Here is a 25,668-nt window from a genome sequence, read left to right on the forward strand (position 1 = left end):
CCCTTTTTAGACCAGTTGATCTGCCGTTTCTTTTCTTTTCTTCTATGTCCCACTCTCCCTTGTGGAGGGGGTCTGGTCCGATCCGGTGGCCATGTACTGCTTGCCTGTGTATCGGCTGGGGACATCTCTGCGCTGCTGGTCCGCCTCCGCTTGGGATGGTTTCCTGCTGGCTCCGCTGTGAACGGGACTCTCGCTGCTGTGTTGGATCCGCTTTGGACTGGACTCTCGCGACTGTGTTGGATCCATTATGGATTGAACTTTCACAGTATCATGTTAGACCCGCTCGACATCCATTGCTTTCCTCCTCTCTAAGGTTCTCATAGTCATCATTGTCACCGACGTCCCACTGGGTGTGAGTTTTCCTTGCCCTTATGTGGGCCTACCGAGGATGTTGTAGTGGTTTGTGCAGCCCTTTGAGACACTAGTGATTTAGGGCTATATAAGTAAACATTGATTGATTGATTGATTGATTAATTGCGCTGGAGCCCTGCCCAAACCGAACCAACATTTTATCAGAAACGCAACCGCCCGCCACCCGCCCGTTGAAATACATCAGAGGTCGGCCACCTTTACCACTAAAAGAGCTCTTTAAACCCGTTTCACAGCGCAAAGAAGACAATGGGAGCCGCTAACGTTCTCCCGACTATCCAATGGTGTTCATCCTGATGACAAGAATAAGGGCGTGCTGTGAAGCCTTTGATTTGACACCTTCAACAACATGTACAAACCGATTGTTAGTCCAGCAAACATGTTGTGTGCAACTTCCGCAATCGCACGCACGCGACTGCAAGACATACTGGGTGATACAGAGTACACTAATGGTTGTCATATAAACAGTTTTAACACTCTTAGTAAGATGCGCCACGCTGTGAAGCCACACCAAACAAGAATGACAAACACATTTCGGGAGAACATCCTCACAGTAACACAACCTAAACGCAACGCAACAAATACCCAGAATCCTTTGCATCCGTGACACTTCATGAAACTATTTTACCACTCTCATAGTCAGCATTGTCACTGGCGTCCCACTGGATGGGAATTCTCCCTGCCCACTGGGTGTGAGTTTTCCTTGCCCTTTTGTGGGTTCTTCCGAGGATGTTGTAGCCGTAATGATTTGTGCAGTCCTTTGAGACATTTGTGATTTGGGGCTATATAAATAAACATTGATTGATTGATTGACACCACCGCGCCCCCAACCCCACCGACCTTACCGACGCACAGAGGGTGGGGGGTGGCGGGGTTTGCTGCTAGCGGGGTGTATAAAATAGTCAGGTAGTGTCATGGATGCAAAGGATTCTGAGTATTTCTTCAGTTGCGTTTATGTTGTGTTACTGGGAGGATGTTCTCCCGAAATGTGTTTGTCATCCTTGTTTGGTGTGGCTTCACAGCGTGGCGCATATTACTAAGAGTGATAAAATTGTTAGTATGACAACCATTAGTGTACTCTGTGTCACCCAGTATGCCTTGCAGTCGTGTGTGTGTGTGTGTGTGTCTGCAGTAGTCACACACAACATGTTGCTGGACTGACAAGCAGATCGTTCATGTTGTAGAACAGGGGTCGGGAACCTTTTTGGCTGGGAGAGCCATGAAAGCCAAATATTTTAAAATGTATTTCCGTAAGAGCCATATAACATTATTAACAATTACAACTGTCAGGTTCAAACACTGACGACATCTATTAAACAGACAAGAAGCAAGGAATTAAACAGAGACAGGAATCAATTTAGCTCAATGAGGAGAGAAACCTGTAGACCTGCACCCTTGTACAATTCCACGCCTTCTCGTTCATTTGGACTTTCCCAGATTACAACAACTCAATGTGTGCATCTCCTATTCTTTTTAATGACATTGTTATTCTGAAGTTAGCTATACTTTTGACCATTAATGCGACTTCTTGAACAGGTGCGTTAGAAACGAATAGATGGATTCAAATGCAGGAGAATGTTTTATATTTTGAAGAATATTTTTAACACTGTGATTACCAGCGGAATTATTAAATACTTATCCTGGTAAGCAACGTCAGCTAAGATTTATCTGAGAGCCGCATTTGGCTCGAGAGCCATAGGTTCTCTACCCCTGTTGTAGAAGGTGACAAAGCCAATGACTTCCTAGCACGCTAATACTTATTAACGGGGTGACTGCCAGCAGTCATTCAGGACTATGTTTGCGTCTCCTATTGTCTTCTTCGCTTTGTGACACGGGACCTAAATGGCTCTTTGAATGGTAAAGGATATCGATCCCAGAACCATGTATATCAAATATTTCTGAATGGTTCAACCACCAAACGCCCGAATCTAATTAAAATCGATTTTTTCGTCAGGTCACCCGCCCGACCCGCGGTTTATCCGCGGACTCCTCGGATTGGACCACAAACTGCCTCTTTCTGTCTAACGAACCCAATTAACAGGTGAGTCAGTAATGAGTTCTGGCTGACCTTGGTTCTTCTCCATCAGGGGCAGCGTGGTGTCATCATAGCCCGGTTTGCCGTTCTTGGTTGCTTTGGGGGTTGCCGTCGCTGTGGGCTAAAAAAAAAAAAAAGTTATTTTTTGCAGTAAAAACACGTTTAAGTGTTAGAGCGCATTTTTATGGTCATTATGAGCTCTGTGGTGAAGCCTTAATAATCCTGGGGGGGGGGGGGGGGGGGTTATACAATTATGGAAACTCCTTTAGCCTGAAGCTGTTTATGTTACGTATATGCACTCAGCAAAGACTCCACTGGGCACACCTGTTCAATCTAATAAACAGAATTTAAACAACCCCCCCCCCAAAGCTAATTATTCCACTCTTATTTAACCAATTAAAAAAAACCATTCATGTCAGACATAGTTTTGGTCATGTTTTATTGTGTATATTTAATTCCTATATGACATATTTCTGCTAAAACTCTTAATAGATCTGTCCCGATACTGCATCTATGTGTACATAGAAATGTACATAACTTGACAACATAAATAAATAGTCAAAAAAAATACCTACCTCTATCAAAATGGAAAAATAGAGATAAAGGTATCATTTAATGACACAAAGCTGAAAAAACGAAAAAAAGTATATATACAAACATACACACACACACATATATATATATGTATATATATATATATTAATATATATATATATGTACATATATATATATATTTACATACATATTATTATGTATATCCATACATATATACATACATATAAATATACACATATATATACGTACATATACATATAAATATACATAAATATATATATATACATACATAGAAATATATGTATATATACATATACATACATATATGTGTATATATACACATATACATGCATATATACATATGTAAATGCATGCATATATATGTATATATATAAAAATACATATATATGCATGCATGTATATATATATATATATACATACCATACATACATACATACATATATATATATACATACACACACACATATAAATATACATATACACACACACGCACACACACACATATATATATATATATATATATATATATATATATATATATATATATATATATATATATATATATATATACATATATATATATATGTGTGTCTTGATTGGATTATCCAGAGAATAGTGCTCGATACCATGGTAGAGCGCAATATGTAGGTGTGGGAAAAATCACAAGACTACTTCATCTCTACAGAACTGTTTCATGAGGGGTTCCCTCAAGAAACAGTTCTGTAGAGATGAAGTAGTCTTGTGATTTTTCCCACACCTACATATATATATATATATATATACCCTGCCTTGAAAGAAAATATTGTTTGCCTTTTTGCTCTACAATACGAGCCCTCCTTTAAGGCAACCATTGCCTCGACCTTAAAAAGTAAAAATGTTGTGGCCTGAGCCCGCATCCCGCAGATTAAAGCCGGACAAAAGGAACAATCAGACATAGCAAGTTGTCATACATTGACTTTCCAAAAATTGCTTTAAAGACACAACAACCTTATAATACATCATGGCATTTCCATATCATTTAGAACATATACATGTACATAAGTCTGAAAAGTTGCAAATGTACTTTTGAAGGTAACATTTAAAAAAATAACACTCACTGACTTATCCAGTACCTGGAAATGGCTCTTGTTCCAGCCGTCCTTTGTCAAGGCGTTCCTTAGATCCTTATAACTCCACACCGTTTGCAGCACATGAGACGCAGCCTTTGTTTCTCTGGGCGACTGACTGCCAGGACAACAACCCCACGTGAAGAAAGATGAAGAAATAACAGAACAAGTCAGAGATCTTCAAACGATGTGTTCTTCTGCTGCTGTCTATCTCTTTGTTCAAAAAAACTCTGGAATCCCTGGAGTGGCCTCAGGGTCTCCTTTTTAATTCAAAACCAGTTTTTTTTCCCTTTTATTAGATTCTTCTACACCAGCAGGATGAATCAAACGTGAATGGAGGCCTTGAAAGTAACACAGCCTCACATGATGTTAAAAAACTGGAGTATTTGGATTGTAAATTAACGGTCAGGGAGGGCTTTTGATGTTAAATTAAAAGTGGTGGGGACAGAAAAAATCTTGACACATTTTCGGTATTTCCTTAAATTGCCGCCAGGTATATAAATCAATCAATCAATGTTTGCTTATATAGCCCTAAATCACTAGTGTCTCAAAGGGCTGCACAAACCACCACGACATCCTCGGTAGGCCCACATAAGGGCAAGGAAAACTCACACCCAGTGGGACGTCGGTGACAATGATGACTATGAGAACCTTGGAGAGGAGGAAAGCAATGGATGTCGAGCGGGTCTAACATGATACTGTGAAAGTTCAATCCACAATGGATCCAACACAGTCGCGAGAGTCCAGTCCAAAGCGGATCCAACACAGCAGCGAGAGTCCCGTTCACAGCGGAGCCAGCAGGAAACCATCCCAAGCGGAGGCAGATCAGCAGCGCAGAGATGTCCCCAGCCGATACACAGGCAAGCAGTACATGGCCACCGGATCGGACCGGACCCCCTCCACAAGGGAGAGTGGGACATAGAAGAAAAAGAAAAGAAACGGCAGATCAACTGGTCTAAAAAGGGAGTCTATTTAAAGGCTAGAGTATACAAATGAGTTTTAAGGTGAGACTTAAATGCTTCTACTGAGGTGGCATCTCGAACTGTTACCGGGAGGGCATTCCAGAGTACTGGAGCCCGAACGGAAAACGCTCTATAGCCCGCAGACTTTTTTTGGGCTTTGGGAATCACTAACAATATAGTATGCACCTGCCTAGAATTACTGCCGGGTCAAACTCGTTTCGCAAAATATTATTTTTATTAGCGCATGTCTAGAATTTCCGCCGGGTAAAACTTGTTTCGAAAAAGTAATTAGCATATACCTAGAATTTCCAACGGGTCAAACTCGTCACGTCACGAGTGACACTTCACCGGTCATCATTTTCAAAATGGAGGAGGCTGATTTCAATCATTTGAAATCGCATAAAGGGAAGAAGATTAAGAGCTATTCAGTAGGATTTGAGGTCCAAGCTATTGAATATGCTAAAAAGAACAGTAAGCATCTATGTTTTATTAATATACCGTAGCTGCGTGTGTCAAATATGAGTCATTAAATGACTCCCGCCTCCTGGATGGTAGAGGGCGCTAGTGATCCTTCTTGCGACTACTCGGCTGCAGAAGAAGTGACAACAAGCAGCGTGTTTTTAGTTTTTCCTCTCGCTTGCACTTTTAACATGGAGGATTACATATCTAAAATAAAACAGTTTTCTAAACTGGACTTTCAATCGAAGCAGGAGGTAATAAAAGAAGATCTCCATCGAGACAGAGAGACTTTTAAAACTGAAGAAAGATAAGGAAGACTTCTATAAACAAGTTATCGATGCTTTTGATCAGAAGGAGCTGCGCATGGACTTCATTTATAAGTAAAGGTAAGACCATAATGGCCCTGCAATGAGGTGGCGACTTGTCCAGGGTGTGCCCCGCCTTCCGCCCGATTGTAGCTGAGATAGGCGCCAGCGCCCCCCGCGACCCCAAAAGGGAATAAGCGGTAAAAAATGGATGGAATGGATAAGACAATAATAACATTTTTTTTATTAAATGTGCTTTTCATGATGGTATCCTTACATCACACTCAAATTTTCAAGCACAGGCCTAAATTTACCGCATGCCTTTGGGTAAGTGCCGGAGTGAGAGGAGGTTTTAAAATATTTAGCACATGTTTGCCTTTACCGCATGCCTTTGGGTAAAGCCTGGAGTGAGACGAGGTTTTAAATTAATTAGCGCACCCGGCGGCAATTCAAGGAAAAACGGTAGCAAAAATGCTTCAAATATCTGCAATAATGTCCTGGATTGATACAGTAGATAACTCCTGTTTATGTGTGTGTGTTTAGGTTAGAGGGAGAGAAACAGAAAAAGAGAGCCGAGTTTGACATTTTGAAATAAAAAATAATATTTACCACGAATATGCTGCTCAGTGAACCATTTGCAATTCATGAATGTCATCTTTCTGGTGACTTTGTGGAATATAGAGGGTACTAAATATAAGGGCAAAGAGCTACTGGAGGGTGAATAGATCATAGTCAGCTTTTAATGACAGAAAAAACGCCATTTATTGATGCATTTTTAGGCAGCTCCGAAGTCAGGCGTATGCGCACAAGCCTCACTTGCTACACGGACTTTGCTCCGGAGATTCCCCTTCGGAGTAAATGGAGCCAGACGCTTGGTTTACGATATTTTCCCTCGTGCGTTTAGGAGAATACTGCTGTGATTAGATGGGTGAGGACAATATTGGAGACACTTGTCCCCACACTAAAATGATACAGTGAAGGAGAGAAACTATTAGGATGTTGCTTTTATTTTCACAATAAAGCATCCATCAGCTGCTTAGTTTATTTACTGGGATGTTTACTCATCTTTTATTTAAATGCAAACTGCATCAGTGTTCAAATTACATCAATTCTAGCTAAATTGATCTCTCATTTTAATGGAATTGAACGCCGGCTGTGAAGATTGTGTATTCGATGTGAGACGTGTCACTCCTCTTTATTTGTGTTTATTAGACGTCATCTTCATTAGCCAAACTGCTTTAGGTTTTATATTAATATCAAAAAGTAGAGCGAATACATCTTAGTCAGATTATTTTTTAGCTCGGTTGGTAGAGTGGCCGTGCCAGCAACTTGAGGGTTGCAGGTTCGATTCCCGCTTCCGCCATCCTAGTCACTGCCGTTGTGTCCTTGGGCAAGGCACTTTACCCACCTGCTCCCGGTGCCACCCACACTGGTTTAAATGTAACCTCGATATTGGGTTTCACTATGTAAAGCGCTTTGAGTCACTAGAGAAAAGCGCTATATAAATATAATTCACTTCACTTCACTTCACTATTTTCAGTGCTGCCAAACGATTCTAATATTTAATTGCGTTTAATCACATTTATCAATCAATCAATCAATGTTTATTTATATAGCCCCAAATCACAAATGTCTCAAAGGGCTGCACAAATCATTACGACTACGACATCCTCGGAAGAACCCACAAAAGGGCAAGGAAAACTCACACCCAGTGGGCAGGGAGAATTCACATCCAGTGGGACGCCAGTGACAATGCCGACTATGAGAAACCTTGGAGAGGACCTCAGATGTGGGCAACCCCCCCCCCCCCCCCCCCCCCCTCTAGGGGACCGAAAGCAATGGATGTCGAGCGGGTCTAACATGATACTGTGAAAGTTCAATCCATAGTGGCTCCAACACAGCCGCGAGAGTTCAGTTCAAAGCGGATCCAAGACAGCAGCGAGAGTCCCGTCCACAGGAAACCATCTCAAGCGGATCAGCAGCGTAGAGATGTCCCCAACCGATACAGGCGAGCGGTCCAACCTGGGTCTCAACTCTGGACAGCCAGTACTTCATCCATGGTCATTTTTGTTTAGTTTGTAGTTTGGATGGAGCAGCCATTCAAGCAACTCGAGGGTTCCGGGTTCAAGCCCCGCCTCTGCCATTACCGCCGATGTGTCCTTGGACAAGACACTTCACCCTTGCTCACACTGGTGTATGAATGTGTGCGTGGTTGAAAATAACTGATTGTTTTTAACTGGAATGCTGCTACTTATGGTATAGACTTAGGGTCAAAGAGGCGGCATGGAAACTCATTATTGTGTTCATCGACCGCCCTATTTATTTTGCGTCGTTCTATGATATCTAACTGCTCTGCGCTGTCCTCCAAATCTAAACATCAGACATGGAATCGATCAGCAGGACTCTCGACTCAATTGACAAAATCTTTTCAATGAGGAAAAGAGGTCTTGGGGAGCCTGGCTGCCCTGATAGAACCATTGTTGCGGGGTACGTGAGAGATTTCTGGGATAAATGGAGAATCACGTGCCTCTCAGTCCTTTCCATCGAGGACGTGGAAGACATTTATTGTGTGGTCAACAAAAGCACCTTAAGGATTCTAGCGGGAACTCTCATTCAACCCTTCTTCGATTACGCTTGCACCTCCAAAACCCTGAAATCTAGACTCCAAACATCCCAGAATAAGATAATCCGGTTACTTTTAGACCTCCACCCCAGATCACACCTCAATCCAACCCACTTCTCCAACGTGGGCTGGCTCAGGGTGGAGGACAGAGTCAAACAACTTGCACTGAGCCCAGTCTATAAAATCAGATACCGAACTACATGTCAAACTACTTCCTTAACGTAAATGACCGCCATAACCACAACACCAGGGGGAGCTCCACAAACCACGTTAAACCCAGATTCCGATCCAACAAAGGTCTTAACTCATTCTCTTTCTATGCCACATCAATGTGGAATGCACTCCCAACAGGTATAAAAGTAAGTGCATCTCTATATTCCTTCAAAACCGCTCTAAAACAACACCTCCAGGCAACTTCAACACTTTACTAATACCCTCCTCCATTCACATCCCATCTCCCCGGATTATAAACAACTCAAATGTACTTCTAATGTATATACTTGTTCTTATGCTATGTGAACTCACTATGTTCTCTGCTGGCTGTACATATCCTACTAAATAAGACCGACACTGTTTCAATGTCCACATTTCTCTGTTGATGCAATTGTTGATGACTGAAGTTCTGATAAAAAAAAAGCAAGATGGCTTCCTGTGCACTTAAGATGTGACTTTAAGGTTTTACTACTTACGTATAAAATACTACACGGTCTAGCTCCAGCCTATCTTGCCGATTGTATTGTACCATATGTCCCGGCAAGAAATCTGCGTTCAAAAAACTCCGGCTTATTAGTGATTCCCAAAGCCCAAAAAAAGTCTGCGGGCTATAGAGCTTTTTCCGTTCGGTCTCCAGTACTCTGGAATGCCCTCCCGGTAACAGTTTGAGATGCTACCTCAGTAGAAGCATTTAAGGTGATGAATGCTCTATTTTTTGAATGTTTTTTCATATATAAGGTGCACTGGATTATAGGTTGCATTTTGTATTATGTTGGAAAAAATGACATTGATTATGTTGCGGGTCGTTTTGACCCGCACTGTGTAAATGCACTCAAAACAGTCAAGAAAATAGGTTAAACCAATAACAATTTTATTTTAGGTTGTATAAACATTTAGAAAAGTGACATACAATACGGCTTATTAGTGATTCCCAAAGCCCCAAAAAAGTCTGCGGGCTATAGAGCGTTTTCCGTTCGGGCTCCAGTACTCTGGAATGCCCTCCCGGTAACAGTTCGAGATGCTACCTCAGTAGAAGCATTTAAGTCTCACCTTAAAACTCATCTGTATACTCTAGCCCTTAAATAGACTCCCTTTTTAGACCAGTTGATCTGCCGTTTCTTTTCTTTTTCTTCTATGTCCCACTCTCCTTTGTGGAGGGAGTCCGGTCCGATCCGGTGGCCATGTACTGCTCGCCTGTGTATCGGCTGCGGACATCTCTGCGCTGCTGATCCGCCTCCGCTTGGGATGGTTTCCTGCTGGCTCCGCTGTGAACGGGACTCTCGCTGCTGTGTTGGATCCGCTTTGGACTGGACTCTCGCGACTTTGTTGGATCCATTATGGATTGAACTTTCACAGTATCATGTTAGACCTGCTCGACATCCATTGCTTTCCTCCTCTCCAAGGTTCTCATAGTCATCATTGTCACCGACGTCCCACTGGGTGTGAGTTTTCCTTGCCCTTATGTGGGCCTACCGAGGATGTCGTAGTGGTTTGTGCAGCCCTTTGAGACAGTAGTGATTTAGGGCTATATAAGTAAACATTGATTGATTGATTGATTGATATCAACCAAAGCTCCTCATCCCACCCCCCGGATTGTAAATAATGTAAATAATTCAATGTATATACTATGATGATTAACTTGTGTGATGACTGTATTATGTTGATAGTATATATTTGTACCATGAATTGATTAACGTGGTCCCCGACTTAAACAAGTTGAAAAACTTATTCGGGTGTTACCATTTAGTGGTCAATTGTACGGAATATGTACTGTACTGTGCAATCTACTAATAAAAGTATCAATCAATCAATCAAATTGGGCTGTTCGTCGCAATGGAAGGTTTGGGCCGGGCTGTGGGATCAGAGACTGGGGCGATTTCTGAACTGGATCGCAAGATGGATCGCATCATTGAAAAGTTTGTTGAAAGGGAAAAATTGGATATGAGAGCCAGCATGAACAGACAAGCTATCATAATGTCTGCTCGCGGAGAAACAAAAATCCTAATCTACTATTCGACTCCCTCGAATGGCCTTGATGCAACAACAGGAGCAGGCTGTTCTGAAAACAGCGCCCCGAGGACTCCTAAATGATGGACGCTTTTGACCTCCCTCCCTCCTCAACGACACCTGGGACGGCGTGGCGCAGTGGCCGTGCGCAACCCGAGGATCCCTGGTTCAAATCCCACCTAGTACCAACTCGTCACGTCCGTTGTGTCCTGATGGGTGCTGGTTGGCGCCTTGCATGGCAGCTCCCTCCATCAGTGTGTGAACGTGTGTGTGAATGGGTAAATGTGGAAGTATTGTCAAAGCGCTTTGAGTACCTTGAAGGTAGAAAAGCGCTATACAAGTACAACCCATTTATCATTTATTTACCTGGAGTTGAACTTTTGCTTGCTTGCAGAACGGCCCCAGGCCTATGGACACTACATCAACACACTCAAGACAATGGGCTTATACACTGCTTGATTCCCCTTCGGGGTGATGTACGGCTGGCAGCGCTTTATAGATGCAGTCGACCTCCAGGGTCCCAACCCCCCCGCCCGTCCGTCCGTCTGTTGCGAGTTGTAGTGATTACATGTAACATGTTTATGTGTGCATGGCATGGAGGTTTTTTTCTCACTCCAGACTGGGTCCCTTTAGGAGCCCAGTCTAGATTGTATTTTTATACTCATCTTCTTCCCCAGCGTTTTAAGTTTTCCCCAACATTAACGGGCGACCCATTAGCGTTCTTGTTTTGTAACCCTGTACATTGTTTGTTTGTCTCATTTTGAACGGGTTTGTGCCGAAAACAAAGTTTCGTTGTACTTGTGCAATGACAACAAAGTCCTATCCTGACCTATGACGGAACAGACAAAAAGCCATACCTGGTCCTGTTAATCGCCACCAGCTTCTCGATGGCCTGGGCCTGGATGAGGGAGCGAGCGTTTTCGGAGCTGTCCGTCACGATCTCATGGATGGTGTTGAGGATGGCGACCACCGTGTCTTCCTCCAAGTTCTTGGCTGGTCGCTGCTGTCCGCTTGGCAAATTACTGACCAAGTCCCGCATGGCATAACTTCCTATTAATGAAAAGGGAAACACATTTGTAAACAGTTTCGGTATTATGTTGCACTGACAAACTAGAAATGTGGACCACACTTTGCAAATTCCTCTTTGTTAAGACATTGTAGGACTGCTGCAAAATCAATAAAATAGCAGATTTTACCTGGACAGTTGTTGAAACATGAAAAAACTATTAAAACTGATTTATACCCGGATTTAGTAGGTTATGGGACCCTGCACCGAATTGTGTCCCCGGGAAATAAAATGCACAAATGCATGATAAAAATAACTAAAAAATATGTTCTTTAATATAGAAAAGTTTCCTGCACATTAATTTAACTGCACATTTAAAAATGCATTTAATCCTTGTGTAATGTTCATATTGTTGTTACTCAGCCAGCGTTTGTGGGTCTGATGGACCCGTTGCATTTTGTGGCTTTTAATGCCTCACAATCACACACTTTTATGTTAAAATACTGAACATATGTTTATTGGGATGTTGTCAATTTTAGAAAGAAAAAAGATTTTGTGACGATAAAATATATTGATAGATACGTTCCTGTACTTGGTCCCACTCTCCCTTGTGGAGGGGGTCCGGTCCGATCCGGTGGCCATGTACAGCTTGCCTGTGTATCGGCTGGGGACATCTCTGCGATGCTGATCCGCCTCCGCTTGTGATGGTTTCCTGCTGGCTCCGCTGTGAACGGGACTCTCGCTGCTGTGTTGGATCCGCTTTGGACTGGACTCTCGCGACTGTGTTGGATCCATTGTGGATTGAACTTTCACAGTATCATGTTAGACCCGCTCGACATCCATTGCTTTCCTCCTCTCTAAGGTTCTCATAGTCCTCATTGTCACCGACGTCCCACTGGGTGTGAGTTTTCCTTGCCCTTATGTGGGCCTACCGAGGATGTCGTGGTGGTTTGTGCAGCCCTTTGAGACACTAGTGATTTAGGGCTATATAAGTAAACATTGATTGATTGATTGATCATTACAGTGGATGTCAGGTGTAGATCCACAAATGGTGTGTAGTGAAGCATGTTTAGCTTTTCCTCGTCCTACAGTGATAACAGTAGTTGTAATTACTGCCAATGACATGGTTGCCACGGGTTACGGAACGTAAATAAAGTATTGTTGACATTTTTTTTTTAATGCAGTTTAGATTTTTTTGATTGAGAGGTGAAGTGAAGTGAATTGTATTTATATAGCGCTTTTCTCAAGTGACTCAACGCGCTTTACATAGTGACACCCAATATCTAAGTTGCATTTAAACCAGTGTGGGTGGCACTGGGAGCAGGTGGCTAAAGTGTCTTGCTCAAGGACACAACGGCAGTGACTAGGATGGCACAAGCGGGAATCGAACCTGCAACCCTCAAGTTGCTGACATGGCCACTCTACCAACCGAGCTATGCCGCCCCCGAGGTATAATTAATCTCTTGAAATGATTGTGAACGATCAGTCGGAGATTAAATACATTAGACATATCGTCTATTCAGCAACATCATTTTATAATGTTATTGCTGCTATGGGACTTTAACGGGAACTGCACTTTTTTTGAAATTGTGCCTATCGTTCACAATCATTATGAAAGACTTGATGACGGATGGATTTTTTTTATGCATCGTAACTTGTAAATAAACGCTGACGGAGATAAATATCTACATACATCCATATTTAAGAGTTATTTCTCTCTATAGTCATATTTGAAATAGCTAGTGTTTTCCATTTGTACTCTTTCTATTTTATAATGTGATGCCTATGGTACACTGCAAGTTAACCTTGGCTTTAGGAATGTGGGGAGTAGCAATACTCCCTTCTTATCTCATCCTGTGCCCAGCTAAGGACGACGATAGACATGTGTATTCGTTCCGGTGGGTGGGGGTAAGGGAGATATTGAAAAAGACAGCGCTTCCGTAAGGTTTTCAGATCAACTAGGCGACACGAATTGAATGTGTTGTTTTTAGGTTGGTCTCTCCAAAGCTTTGGCATAAATTGCAAAATACCTATTCTGTTCTGGGTGATCATTTAAACTCATTTTATGTGTCATTGAAAGAACTTGGGATTGACCAGCAACTTAAATTCCCTTGGAGGAACATCTGGTCCAAACGCAACAACGTACATAAAAGTCAGTTTACAGTGCAACCAAAGGTAGGTCCTCTAAAAAAAGAAATACGGACATGTTGACAAGTTGTAAAAGTCAGATATATGAAGGTAGTATAATCCTAGTAATAAGGCACTGTACCCCAAAGTACTATCATATAGCATTTTTTGACATTGAGTGGCAAGTATTCAGGGGAAAATTCATAGAAAAAAGTGCTTACCAATTAAGTCCTTGTTGCGGCGGTCAATGGAGAGGTTGCGAAGGGCGATGGCCACAGCTCGGACCACCTTGTCGGAGTCGGATCGCAGCAGCTCTACCAGGATGGGGAGACCTTTCTCTTTGCGCACGGTGGCCCGGATGTAGTTAGACCACTAAAAGGTAGGCAGAAAGTAATGCGTGAGCGCCTTTTATCATTTTAAAATTTCATTTCATGGTATGATAGAAGGAATTGGGAAATAACTTCACCACAATCTTTGCACAATTGATTAGCACACTCAAATAGGATGAACACGTTCAGACTTACAGTCGCGGTCAAAAGTTTAAATAGACTTGTGAAGGACATAATGTCATGGCTGTCTTGAGTTTCCAATCATTTCTACAACTCATGACGTCACATGGACAAAGATAAGAACTTCTGGAGGAAAGTTCTGTGGTCAGATGAAACAAAAATTGAGCTGTTTGGCCACAAAACCCAGCAATATGTTTGTAGGAGAAAGTTGAGGCCTTTAATCCCAGGAACACCATTCCTACCGTCAAGCATGGTGGTGGTAGTAAACTGTAAATGGCATAGTTTTGTCACTGCCACGATCAGGAAGAAAAAACAAGCTATCACCCGCTGCTGAGAGAAAATTGGTCAGGAGGATCAAGAGTCAACCGAGAGACACTAAAAGGCAGGTCTGCAATGGAACACAGGTGTCGGTGTCCACAGTCAAGCGTGTTTTGCATCGCCATGGACTGAGAGGTTACCATGCAAGAAGGACGAGCCAGCATGGACGAATAGAACAGACAAGCCATTTTAATGTCTGCTCGCGGAAAAACAAAAATGCTAATCTACGATTTGACTCCCCTCGAATGTTCTTGATGCAACGACAGGAGCAGGCTGCTCTGAAAACATCCCCCCAAGGACACCTCAATGATGGACGCTTTTGACCTCCCTCCCTCCTCAACAACATCCGGAGTCGAACCTTTACTTGCATGCAGAATGGCCCCAGGCCTATGGACACTACATCAACACACCCAAGACAATGGGCATTTACAATCCACCCCCCTACCCCCTCCGCACGCCGTTCAATCAATCAATCAATCAATGTTTATTTATACAGCCCTAAATCACAAATGTCTCAAAGGACTACGACATCCTCGGAAGAACCCACAAAAGGGCAAGGAAAACTCACACCCAGTGGGCAGGGAGAATTCACATCCAGTGGGACGCCAGTGACAATGCTGACTATGAGAAACCTTGGAGAGGACCTCAGATGTGGGCAACCCCCCCCCCCCCCCATCTAGGGGACCGAAAGCAATGGATGTCGAGCGGGTCTAACATGATACTGTGAAAGTTCAATCCATAGTGGCTCCAACACAGCCGCGAGAGTTCAGTTCAAAGCGGATCCAAGACAGCCGCGAGAGTTCAGTTCAAAGCGGATCCAAGACAGCAGCGAGAGTACCGTCCACAGGAAACCATCTCAAGCGGATCAGCAGCGTAGAGATGTCCCCAACCGATACACAGGCGAGCGGTCCATCCTGGGTCTCGACTCTGGACAGCCAGTACTTCATCCATGGTGATCGGACCGGACCCCCTCCACAAGGGAGGGGGGGGACATAGGAGAAAAAAGAAAAGAAGCGGCAGATCAACTGGTCTAAAAAGGAGGTCTATTTAAAGGCTAGAGTATACAGATGAGTTTTAAGGTGAGACTTAAATGCTTCTACTGAGGTAGCATCTCGAACTGTTACCGGGAGGGCATTCCAGAATACTGGAGCCCAAATGGAAAACGCTCTATAGCCCGCAGACTTTTTTTGGGCTCTAGGAATCACTAATAAGCCGGAGTCTTTTGAACGCAGATTTATTGCCGGGACATATGGTACAATACAATCGCCGTTGCTCCAGAAGCAATCTGGGTCTGTTTTGCTGCCAATGGAACTGGTACTTTAAATGGGACAATAAAAAGGGAGGATTACCTCCAAATTCTTCAGGACAAACTAAAATCTTCAGCCTGGAGGTTGGGTCTTGGGCGCAGTTGGGTGTTCCAACAGGACAATGACCCCAAACACATGTCAAAAGTGGTAAAGGAATGGCTAAATCAGGCTAGAATTAAGGTTACAGTGACTTTAAATGCGTGGACAATGCTGAAGAAACAAGTCCATGTCAGAAAACCAACACATTTAGCTGAACTTGAGATGGTTTCCTGTGGACGGGACTCTCGCTGCTGTCTTGGATCCGCTTTGAACTGAACTCTCGCGGCTGTGTTGGAGCCACTATGGATGGAACTTTCACAGTATCATGTTAGACCCGCTCGACATCCATTGCTTTCGGTCCCCTAGAGGGGGGGGGTTGCCCACATCTGAGGTCCTCTCCAAGGTTTCTCATAGTCAGCATTGTCACTGGCGTCCCACTGGATGTGAATTCTCCCTGCCCACTGGGTGTGAGTTTTCCTTGCCCTTTTGTGGGTTCTTCCGAGGATGTCGTAGTCGTAATGATTTGTGCAGTCCTTTGAGACATTTGTGATTTGGGGCTATATAAATAAACATTGATTGATTGATTGATTGATTGAACAATAATACACACTTGAAATATTGCATTTGACATGGAATTGGTTCTTGTCTGAGCCTACCCTCTGAAAGCTAGCGTCATAATAACAGTCAGCACAAGAGGGCAGTAGTCAGCCTTGCAAGCGGACCACATCCGGTGGTGCAGACCAGCAGGGTTTGAGAGAGAGCACCGGCTTAGTCCGGCATTCAGATGTGACAAATTTTATAAGCAGCTCGACCTTCTCCCGAGTCCGGCTCGGGGACCCCTCTGATCGGCTTCCGCAGGAAAAAAACATGCACAAACTGATTTGTCCTAAAATGGCCACCTTTGCTGGAAAAATCACTACAGATGAATTATGGAGAGGCTAAAATGTGACAAGGAAGCCGGGGGATGAAATCACCCACTCATGTGATTTTCCCCGAGGAGCCAGAAGGGCCTGCTGACCACTGATTTCACCCGCTTGATGGGTGCGTTCACATATTGATGCAAACTGAAACACTCCCCATTATAATGCTGCGGTGTACAGGATTAAAAAACAGAGATTGTGTATAAAAACACCCACCGTTTCCTGTCCATAACTCACTGCTGCCTGCAAGTTAGATACACACACTTACGGCTTTAAGTGGAATAAATGTTGATTCTGCCTGCAGATATTCTCATCGATCATCAGTAAAAAAAAAAAAAGTCTGCGGGCTATAGAGCGTTTTCCGTTCGGGCTCCAGTACTCTGGAATGCCCTCCCGGTAACAGTTCGAGATGCTACCTCAGTAGAAGCATTTAAGTCTCATCTTAAAACTCATCTGTATACTCTAGCCTTTAAATAGACCTCCTTTTTAGACCAGTTGATCTGCCGCTTCTTTTCTTTCTCCTATGTCCCCCCCCTCCCTTGTGGAGGGGGTCCGGTCCGATGACCATGGATGAAGTACTGACTGTCCAGAGTCGAGACCCAGGATGGACCGCTCGTCGGGACCCAGGATGGACCGCTCGCCTGTATCGGTTGGGGACATCTCAACGCTGCTGATCCGCTTGAGATGGTTTCCTGTGGACGGGACTCTCACTGCTGTCTTGGAGCCACTATGGATTGAACTTTCACAGTATCATGTTAGACCCGCTCGACATCCATTGCTTTCGGTCCCCTAGAGGGGGGGGGGGTTGCCCACATCTGAGGTCCTCTCCAAGGTTTCTCATAGTCAGCATTGTCACTGGCGTCCCACTGGATGTGAATTCTCCCTGCCCACTGGGTGTGAGTTTTCCTTGCCCTTTTGTGGGTTCTTCCGAGGATGTTGTAGTCGTAATGATTTGTGCAGTCCTTTGAGACATTTGTGATTTGGGGCTATATAAATAAACATTGATTGATGATCAGTAGGGATGCACCGAAATGAAAATTTGTGGCCGAAGCCGAAGCCGAATAAAACTTAAACGCTTGGCCGAAGGCCGAATACCGAATACCGAATAATGAATGCAGTTTTTCACAATTTTTTTTTATATTGCATAAATAGCCTAGAATAAATATTTAGACATGTTTTTCAAATAAAGTCATTTTTCATTGAATACTGACATTTTTCTAAATATTCCAGTAGCCTTTGCTTTTCATTTATATTAAGCCTTCAAACAAAACATGCATTCCAAAAAAAATAAAGTGCATTAAAGTGGATAAACCCACAACAAATGAATTATTGTCCTTTTGGCAAAAGTCTGCTTAGCCACAGTAGATATGCTAATAATGTAAACAGAAGGCTCAAGTAAATCTCAAATAAGTGTGTGCTTGTAACCTCATACACTTATACAGGTACACAACATTGTAACCTCATACACTTATACAGGTACACAACATATCCCAACGTCACCGCGTCAAAAAATTGCGTCACACGCCACTATTCGGCCTTGTTTTCAACTCATTCCACCGAAGGCCGAATGTGGCTTTTTTTTTGCCATATTCGGCCGAATATATTCGGTTACCGATTAATCGGTGCATCCCTAATCATCAGAAGCATACAATGTATTACAGAGTGTGTATAAGGTAAGACATTATCTGGTGTTTTGTTTGGCAATATGATGCAAAAGCAACTTTTCATACATTCTGGTACCTGCTGATCGGTATTTGGGATCTGCATAAATCCTGAAAAATTGCGCAAGTCTGGCTTTATTTACATTATAAACACTAAGAGAGCGTTGGTAACAAGTTTATAGCAAAGACAATTTCCTAGCTAGGCAACACACCTTAGTCTATACCAGGGGTCACCAACATGGTGCCCGCGGGCGCCAAGTCGCCCGTAAGGACCAGATAAGTCGCCCGCTGGCCTGTTCTAAAATAGCTTGAATAACAGCACTTACCAGTAAGCTGCCTCAAGTTTTTTAATTTTATTTATTTATTAGCAAGCTGGTCTCACTTTGCTCGACATTTTTTATTCTAAAAGGGACAAAATTTAAATAGATTTTGAAAATCCAAGAAAAATAGTTTAAAGACTTAGTTTTCACTTGTTTGAATAAATTCATTTATTTTTTTACTTTGCTTCTTATAACTTTGAGAAAGACAATTTTAGAGAAAAAATACAACCTTAAAAATGATTTTAGGATTTTTAAACACATACACATTTTTACCTTTTAAATTCCTTCCTCTTCTTTTCTGACAATCAATTTTCAAGTATTTTTTTATTATTATTATTATTGTAAAGAATAATAAATATATTTTACTTTAATTCTTCATTTTAGCTTCTGTTTTTTCGACGAAAAATATTTGTGAAATATTTCTTCAAACTTATTATGATTAAAATTCCCCAAAAAATATTCTGGCAAATCTAGAAAATCTGTAGAATCATATTTATATCTTATTTCAAAGTCTTTTGAATTTCCTTTAAAATTTTTGTTCTGGAAAATCTAGAAGAAATAATGATTTGTCTTTGTTAGAAATATAGCTGTTATATATTCTAACAAAGTGCCGACTGAATTTTAACCTATTTAAAACATGTCATCAAAATTGTAAAATTAATCTTAATCAGGAAAAATTACTAATGATGTTCCATAAATTATTTTTTCAAAAAGATTCGAATTAGCTAGTTTTTCTATTCATTTTTTTCAGGTGAATTTTAAACTTTAAAGAGTCGAAATTGAAGATAAACTATGTTTCAAATTTTTATTTTTATTTTTTTCGTGTTTTATCCTCTTTTAAACCGTTCAATTAACTGTTTTTTTCATCATTTATTCTCTACAAAAAACTTTCTGTAAAAGGAAAAAAAAATTATGACGGAATGACGGACAGAAATACCCATTTTTCTATATATATAGATTTATTTAATAAAGGTAAATTGAGCAAATTGGCTATTTCAGGCGATTTATTTAAGTGTGTATCAAACTGGTAGCCCTTGGCATTAATCAGTACCCAAGAAGTAGCTCTTGCTTTCAAAAAGGTTGGTGACCCCTGGTCTATAGACTATTGCCTTTTAACCTCTTGTAATTGCAACTGCATGCAAACTCTACTATATAATACTTGCAAATGAGACAATATATATAACCTGGACTGCACAGTTTTATGACAACAAGGACTCAAACCCGCTTTTTTCCAGCAGCTGAGTCTGCCAAGACATGCCCCTGTTCGCGCTCAGCAACAAAGCTGCAGACAATTGTGAATCAGCACACCTGGTCCTAATGAGAGGGAGCGGCATAAAAGCCAGCGGACCCCTCTGCCAGAACGTAGCCTATCTTTCACATGTCTTCCCTGTTGCCCGTGATCGTGTCTTGCCTCACGACCTCCACCCAGATCTCTCCTCGCCTCCCTCGATCCTCGACCCCTGCTTGGACACGGACATCGTTGCCTCTCTCCAACCCTTGCTGACTGACCTCTTCACCTTGCCCCTTGGATTCGGCGAAAGATTCACACAACACGCACCGACAAGGACCCCTGGTAAAACGTACACTGTTAATTGGTACAGTTGAGTACCGGTATTGATTCCGCTGTTGCTGTAAGATGTGTACCCTCCCACCATTCCACTCACAGTCCATTGTCCGGCACCGAGGTTCTGCAGAGCACCCGCAGCGGCCTCGAGGGTGTTGTAGTTCTGACTCTCCGTCAGGAGAGAAAGGTAGAGCCGGACTACTTCTGGCTGATACAGCAACTCAAAACCTGCATGGAAACACACAAAATGCGACATGAAGACATCACACAACCATGACACTGATTGTTGTTTACTGATTGGGGAAATACAAAACCCAACGCTGTTGTAACAGGTGGCTTGGCATTGTCTTGTTGAAATAAGCAGGGGTGTCCATGATAACGTTGCTTGGATGGCAACATATGTTGCTCCAAATCCTGTATGTACCTTTCAGCATTAATGGTGCCTTCACAGATGTGTAAGTTACCCATGCATTGGGGACTAATACACCCCCATACTATCACAACTTTGCGCCTATAACTATCCAGATGGTTGTTTTCCTCTTTGTTCCGGAGGACACGTCCACAGTTTCCAAAAAACAATTTGAAATGTGGACTCGTGAGACCACAGAACATTTTTCTTGAATGAGCTCGGGCCCAGCAAAGCTGTTTTCGTTTCCGGGTGTTGTTGATAAATGGCTTTTTCTTTGCATAGTAGAGTTTTAACTAGAACTTACAGATGTAGCGAAAACTGTAGTTACTGGCAGTGGTTTCCCGAGCCCATGTGGTGATATCCTTCACACACTAATATCGGTTTATGATGCAGTGCCGCCTGAGGGATCCAAGGTCAATGTTACGTGCAGTGATTTCCCCAGATTCTCTGAACTTTTTAATTATATTACAGAGCCTAGATCAGGGGTAGGGAACCTAGGGCTCTAGAGCCAGATGTGGCTCTTTTGATGACTGCATCTGGCTCTCGGATGAATCTGAGCTGACATTGCTTGACATGATAAGTAATGAATAATTCCACTTGTAATCATAGTGTTAAAAATAACATTCAAAATATAAAACATTCTCATGCATTTTTATGTTCCGGAAGTTGCGTTAATGGTAAGAAGTTATTTATTTATTATTGGTTAGTGTTGGGCTTGCCCTCCGGGGGGTTCTTCAGACCACCAAGCACCACATGAGAGCCTGTTTTAGGGTAAAATATTTTTTCAATTAGTCTCTCAGTTGCTTTCCAGCAATTGTCTTTTTCTCTTTCCTCCTCACTCGTGCTCTGGCTCCAGCCCCAACCCCAACCCTGTCTCTCCTCCTGGCTGCCGCTTATAACAGGTGATTAGATAAAAAGGCCCAGGTGGGCCTTCTATGCACCTGTCGCTGATTTCGAGGCCGGTCCTGGCAACATCCCGCTTTGCTGCAGGCTCGCAGGCCACGCCCCCCTCCACAGTTAGCTTCAGAATAACAATGTTATTACAAAGAATAAGAGACTTATTATACTCTGGAAATGTTGGTCTTACTTAAAAATGCACGCGTTTAGTTGTGTTCAGTGTTGAAAAAAAACATTATATGTCTCTTAGGGAAATCCATTTCTACCGCTTATTCCCTTTCGGGGTCGCGGGGGGTGCTGGCGCCTATCTCAGCTTCAACCGGGCGGAAGGCGGGGTACACCCTGGACAAGTCGCCACCTCATCGCAGGGCCAACACAGAGAGACGGACAACATTCACACTCACATTCACACACTAGGGCCAATTTTGTGTTGCCAATCAACTTATCCCCAGGTGCATGTCTTTGGAGGTGGGAGGAAGCCGGAGTACCCGGAGGGAACCCACGCACTCACGGGGAGAACATGCAAACTCCACACAGAAAGATCCCGAGCCTGGATTTGAACCCAGGACTGCAGGAACTTCGTCTTGTGAGGCAGACGCACTAAATACATTTTAAAATATTTGGCTCTCTCAGCCAAAAAGGTTCCCGACCCCTGAACTAGATGTTGAAATCCCTAAATTCGTTGCAATAGCTGGTTGAGAAATGTTGTTCTTTAACGGTTTGACAATTTGCTCACGCATTTGTTGACAAAGTGCTGACCCTCGCCCCCGTCCTAGTTTGGGAACGACTGAGCATTTCATGGAAGTTGTTTTTTTTTACCCAATCATGGCACCCACCTGTTCACCTGTGGGATGCTCCAAATAAGTGTTTGATGAGCATTCCTCAACTGTCTCAGTCTTTTTTGCTACTAGTGCCATTTTTTTTCAAACATGTTGAAGGAATCATATTCCATCCATCCATCCATTTTCTACCGCTTATTCCCTTTCGGGGTCGCGGGGGGCGCTGGCGCCTATCTCAGCTACAATCGGGCGGAAGGCAGGGTACACCCTGGACAAGTCGCCACCTCATCGCAGGGAATCATATTCCGAATGAGTAAATATTTGCAAAAAAAATAAAGTTTTCCAGTTCGAACGTTTGCAGTCCATTCAATTGAATATCGATTGACAAGGATTTGCAAATCATTGTATTCTGTTTTTATTTACCATTTATAGAACGTGCCAACTTCACTGCGTTTGAGGTTTGTAAAACAACAAATATCCCCTCTGACAATATATTATTGCATAATGACAGGAAATACTTTGGCATGACAAACGAGAAGAACATGAGAAAGATATTATTGACCCAGCCAGCCTCTGCAAAGCCAGCGTTTGAGGAGGCCGCTAATCCCGCTCACACTTTCTACAACTCAGTCAATCATTAGGCTTCCCTCTGATGGAAACATAATTACATTATCAGCTATTAGACAGAAGCAGGCCCAGGCATGGAAAATCAAAGCTTTAAGAGATTGTAGTCATTTTACCGGTGATCAAAATACGCAATGAGTGCTGGGGATTTTTTGGAGTATGCATCGCTTGTTTTGTCAAGGTTATTGTGAGCTTTTAGCAGGACTGCAGAGTCTTACATTATTTATGACAACATCCATCTCGCTTGTGGTAGGAGTACAAAGATAGTGATAGTGACTGCATCTGGTCAGACAATCACACAATCTCTGAGAGTAGTACTACTACACTGTGGGTCTGATAGGCTAGCACGGGTCTTTATTGTCATTGCACAAGTACAACAAAACTTCGTTTTCAGCACAAACCCATTCAAGATGAGACAAACAAACAGAGTACAGGGTTACAGACCAGGAACGTTGATGGGTCGCCACAAAGATGGGGAGAAAGGTAAAACGCTGGGGAAGGATGAGTTAAAAAAATAAAATCTAGACTGGGCTGCTAAGGGGGCCCAGTCTGGAGTGGGAAACAACTTCCATAGCAAAGCACATATACATATTACAACAGGGGTCGGGAACCTTTTTGGCTGAGAGAGCCATGAAAGCCAAATATTTTAAAGTAGGGATGCACCGAAAAGGGTGGAGTGGCATCTCCGGGTTGGGGAGGAGACCATGCCCCAAGTGGAGGAGTTCAAGTACCTAGGAGTCTTGTTCACGAGTGAGGGAAGAGTGGATCGTGAGATCGACAGGCGGATCGGTGCGGCGTCTTCAGTAATGCGGACGTTGTACCGATCCGTTGTGGTGAAGAAGGAGCTGAGCCGGAAGGCAAAGCTCTCAATTTACCGGTCGATCTACGTTCCCATCCTCACCTATGGTCATGACCTTTGGGGTCATGACCGAAAGGATAAGATCACGGGTACAAGCGGCCGAAATGAGTTTCCTCCACCGGGTGGCGGGTCTCTCCCTTAGAGATAGGGTGAGAAGCTCTGCCATCCGGGAGGAACTCAAAGTAAAGCCGCTGGAGAGGAGCCAGATGAGGTGGTTCGGGCATCTGGTCAGGATGCCACCCGAACGCCTCCCTAGGGAGGTGTTTAGGGCACGTCCGACCGGTAGGAGGCCACGGGGAAGACCCAGGACACGTTGGGAAGACTATGTCTCCCGGCTGGCCTGGGAACGCCTCTGGATCCCCCGGGAAGAGCTAGACGAAGTGGTTGGGGAAAGAGAAGTCTGGGTTTCCCTGCTTAGGCTATTTCCCCCGCGACCCGACCTCGGAAAAGCGGAAGAAGATTTGTGGATAGATGGATAGATGGATGGATGGTCGGGAACCTTTTTGGCTGAGAGAGCCATGAAAGCCAAATATTTTAAAGTGTATTACCTTGAGAGCAATATAATATCTTTTAACACTGAATACAACTAAATGCATGCATTTTTTAAGAAAGACCAACATTTTTAGAGTATAATAAGTCTTTTTTTTTAATAACATTTTTATTCTGAAGCTAACCAATAATAAATAAAGTAGTTCTTACTACTGATGCGACTTCTAGAACAGGTGCGGTAGAAAACGGATGGATGGATTATAATGCATGAGACTGTTTTATATGTTGTACGTTATTTTAAACCCTTGTATTATGTTGGAAAAAATGACATTGATTATGTTGCGGGTCGTTTTGACCCGTACTGTGTTAATGCACTCAAAATAATCAAGAAAACAGGTTAAACCAATAACAATTTTATTTTAGGTTATATAAACATTTAGAAAAGTGACATACAATACATTTTTTATTCCAATTGTATTATGTTAAGGGTCAATTTGACCCATTTCAGTTTTTGTGTTGATCAAAGTACTGGTTATCCTTTCTTTTTCTTGCTGAAATCTGGTGACTTTTCCTCATCTAGGGTCATGAACTGGTGTGTAAAATCTGGACACTTTGTTGTGTAGTGGAATGTTTGTGCAGAGTTTGTATACAAAGATGATGTTGCGAGTCATTTTGACCCAGGCGCTTTAATGTGGGTAAATAGCTGTTCAGATCCAAAAATAAACATGTTTCCTTGATGTACTTTTTACTTTGATGTACAATTGTTTGTATTTTGATTGTCTCTGAGACCCAGAGCCAGGTGTGCGAAGAGAGGGAACTTTCTCACACTTGTCCTTGTCTCCTCAGATCTCATCCTTCTGGAGCTCATTTTTGGTGAGTTTGTCAAAGAGATGACATGAGAACAGTGACAAGGACAAGTTTGAGAAAGTTCCCTCGCTTCACACACCTGGCTCTGGGTCTCAGAGACAATCAAAATACAAACAATTGTACATCAAAGTAAAAAGTACATCAAAGAGACTTGTTTATTTTAGCTATTTACCCACATTAAAGTGTCTGGGTCAAAATGACCCGCAACATCATCTTTGTATACAAACTCTGCAATTTATTCCAGTACTCAACAAAGTGTTCAGATTTTACACACCAGTTCATGACCCTAGATGAGGAAAAGTCACCAAATTTCAGCAA

General features: G+C 42.7%; 1 protein-coding gene across 7 annotated transcripts in view; it reads right to left on the minus strand.

The window, feature by feature from the left end:
* Nucleotides 1–25,668, minus strand: part of arvcfb (ARVCF delta catenin family member b) — a 334,691-nt gene that overhangs the window by 18,134 nt on the left and 290,889 nt on the right. For 5 of the 7 annotated variants that reach the window (XM_061907096.1, XM_061907097.1, XM_061907092.1 and 2 more), the window contains 5 exons: nt 20,527–20,654; nt 14,010–14,160; nt 11,513–11,705; nt 4,078–4,204; nt 2,438–2,525 (listed from right to left, as the gene is read on the minus strand). In XM_061907096.1, the coding sequence (XP_061763080.1) occupies nt 2,438–2,525; nt 4,078–4,204; nt 11,513–11,705; nt 14,010–14,160; nt 20,527–20,654 (687 nt within the window). The remainder of the gene's footprint in view (nt 1–2,437; nt 2,526–4,077; nt 4,205–11,512; nt 11,706–14,009; nt 14,161–20,526; nt 20,655–25,668) is intronic. The other 2 variants (XM_061907095.1, XM_061907093.1) reach the window with 1 other exon arrangement.

Source organism: Nerophis ophidion, linkage group LG07 (genome assembly GCF_033978795.1).
Source record: "Nerophis ophidion isolate RoL-2023_Sa linkage group LG07, RoL_Noph_v1.0, whole genome shotgun sequence".
NCBI lineage: Eukaryota > Metazoa > Chordata > Actinopteri > Syngnathiformes > Syngnathidae > Nerophis > Nerophis ophidion.